The sequence below is a fragment of the Lucilia cuprina genome, chromosome 3, assembly GCF_022045245.1.
Source record: "Lucilia cuprina isolate Lc7/37 chromosome 3, ASM2204524v1, whole genome shotgun sequence".
NCBI lineage: Eukaryota > Metazoa > Arthropoda > Insecta > Diptera > Calliphoridae > Lucilia > Lucilia cuprina.
Genome location: NC_060951.1, coordinates 61,470,853 through 61,473,328, shown reverse-complemented (window position 1 = coordinate 61,473,328; position 2,476 = coordinate 61,470,853). Strand labels below are relative to the sequence as shown.

At 29.6% G+C, this 2,476-nt stretch overlaps 1 protein-coding gene across 3 annotated transcripts; it reads right to left on the bottom strand.

Annotated features, from left to right (window-relative positions):
- Positions 1-770: 770 nt before the first annotated feature.
- On the bottom strand, positions 771-1,827 carry LOC124418858. 3 transcript variants are annotated; one of them, XM_046946545.1, is made up of 3 exons: positions 1,806-1,820; positions 1,577-1,674; positions 771-1,523 (listed from the first exon to the last, which is right to left on the bottom strand). In XM_046946545.1, the coding sequence occupies exon 3, from the start codon at positions 1,505-1,507 to the stop codon at positions 881-883; it is 627 nt and encodes a 208-aa protein (XP_046802501.1). In that variant the 5' UTR covers positions 1,508-1,523; positions 1,577-1,674; positions 1,806-1,820; the 3' UTR covers positions 771-880. The 3 variants fall into 3 exon arrangements, with proteins under 3 accessions (XP_046802501.1, XP_046802499.1, XP_046802500.1); XM_046946543.1 differs by having other exon boundaries at positions 771-1,674; positions 1,806-1,827; XM_046946544.1 differs by lacking the exon at positions 1,806-1,820 and having other exon boundaries at positions 1,577-1,771.
- Positions 1,828-2,476: the final 649 nt, after the last annotated feature.

The following is a 2,476-nucleotide window of genomic DNA, read 5'->3' as shown; positions in this document are numbered from 1 at the left end:
TCGACTGACTTAGTTGCTTTGTATATATCGCATCTATTTTGTATACCCTTTATGTTCGTAAGAAAAGTATACAAGTTTGTTATTTCGTTAATTTCTACAATATAATTCTAGGCCTCAATAAGTTGTAATATATGTATGTACATTAGGGTGGTCCCAAAATTGCTGATATAGTCTAGTCTATAGTCTAGTCAATAGTCTAGTCTACAGTCTAGTCTATAGTCTAGTCTATAGTCTAGTCTATAGTCTAGTCTATAGTCTAGTCTATAGTCTAGTCTATAGTCTAGTCTATAGTCTAGTCTATAGTCTAGTCTATAGTCTAGTCTATAGTCTAGTCTATAGTCTAGTCTATAGTTTAGTCAATAGTCTAGTCTATAGTCTAGTGTACAGTCTAGTCTATAGTATAGTCTATAGTATAGTCTATAGTCTAATCTATAGTCTAGTCTATAGTGTAGTCTATAGTCTAGTCTATAGTCTAGTCTATAGTCTAGTCTATAGTCTAGTCTACAGTCTAGTCTCATATGACCCTAGACCCTATGAAAAGCCCCCATTAAAATTTCACTTAAATGTCCACAATTTTATTCAACAATAAACGGCTTAAGTATATTATGACAACTAAATCACATTTTATGTTTGTAAAAGGTGTAAGGTAATATATGATCGGCCTCGTCCGACTACAATTTCTTACTTGTTTTTAATCTGTTTGAAAATTCTACAGACTACTATATTCACCATATTAAATTATAACATTTTAATAAAACTATTTAATTGGTAATTTTAAAATATTTTTATTATCATAAAAAGTCGCATAAAAAGTTTAAAAACTGAAAGGATGCTTTAATATAATATAATCTAAAAAATAAAAGAGTAAACATATTATTTTCTACTTCTTACTTAAACATTGCTCGAAATGTTTCATATCAATATCATCAAATTTAAGGGTATGTTCATGACCCAGCAGTGGATTATAGATCTTAAAACATTTAATAAGTTTACCCGTTTTCTTATAATAACCAAAACCATATAAAATCAATTTATAGAAATTTTTCACATGAATATTTTTATCATTACGAGAAAGTGATGAATATTTAGATGTTTTTATTTCATACAACACTTCCTGATCAAATATCAAATCAGCATTTCCCTCAAAGTATTTACAGTTGATCGATGACTTCATTTCGACATGCGAGTAAGGAAGATTTTTAAAATATTTTTTGATCTCTTGTAAACTTTCGTTGTCACATTCGACCTCTGCTTTTGGTAGGGGATCGTGAAAGGATAATGTATATGTTAAAGAAACCAATTTAATGCTTTTTAGAATGTCCATTGCTTGATTTTTGGGATCTTTAAAAATTTCATAATGATTTGATATTGCTTTTGATAAGTAGCAACAATCTTTGGAACCATCCTTTACGTAAGTGTCCGGTTCTTTTAGTACTAGTTCGGTAACATCATCGGTTAGTGGTATTTGATATTGATTGGAGAGTACTTTACGTATAAAATAATCCATAAATATGCCATAATTCCTGAAAAGTTTATTTTTTATTATGCCGGCAGGATAATCGAATTCACGTCCCACCTTTTTGGTTTGAATAACACTATTCCTTATTAAGATTTCTAAAAATTTTTAAGTTGTGGATATTTGTGAAGAGATTTATTGGCGATATTAGTGGCATTCTCCATGGTGGTAAAAATATAGGCCGAAAAATTTAACAAATAAAATTAATTTAATAAAATAGTAAAATAATTATGTAAATTTAAACATATTTGATCTAAATATTTATATTTTTTATAAAATTTTTTATTACTTCAATATAACATAGTGGGAAGTCCCTTTTTTGAAACAAGAATATAGTGAAAATTTGCAATACACAGTTATCGTTTATATTTTCACTGGAAAAGTTCACTACTACCACTAAATACGCTTCTTTTTAAAGCTTGAGTTTAATTGAAACACACAGGGTGATACATTGATAGTTTTTTTTTTAATTATACCCTACACCACTTTAGTGAGGAGGGTATATTGGGTTTGTGCTGATGTTTGTAACGCACAATTATAACCCTATTGAAAATGGTTAAGATCGGTCCATTATTTCACCTAGCCCCCATACAACTGTACCCCCGAATAGGTCTTGTAAACATTGTAATCAATCTACAGGTCGCATTTTTGGAGATAATTTAATGAAATTTGGCACAGGATCTTTTATGGTACTGTAGCCTATTGAAAATAATTATCATAGGTCCATTATTTCACCTAGGCCCATAGAATTGAACCCAACAAATAGGTCTTTTAAATTTATAATTATATTTAATATACTCGTATCTCGACAAAAAGCTGCAAAACCATGTTCTATACTAGTCTTGATGACCCTGATGAACTTTATTATAGGGCCTCATTTCACTTACTTAATTGTCCACAGTTTTATTAAACAGTAAATGACTTTAGTCATCTGAGGCAAGGTACAATTCAACTTAAGTG

What these genes read in the sequence shown, in the direction of transcription:
- LOC124418858 (XM_046946543.1), bottom strand. Translation starts at nt 1,507, where the DNA reads ATGGATTATTTTATACGTAAAGTACTCTCCAATCAATATCAAATACCA.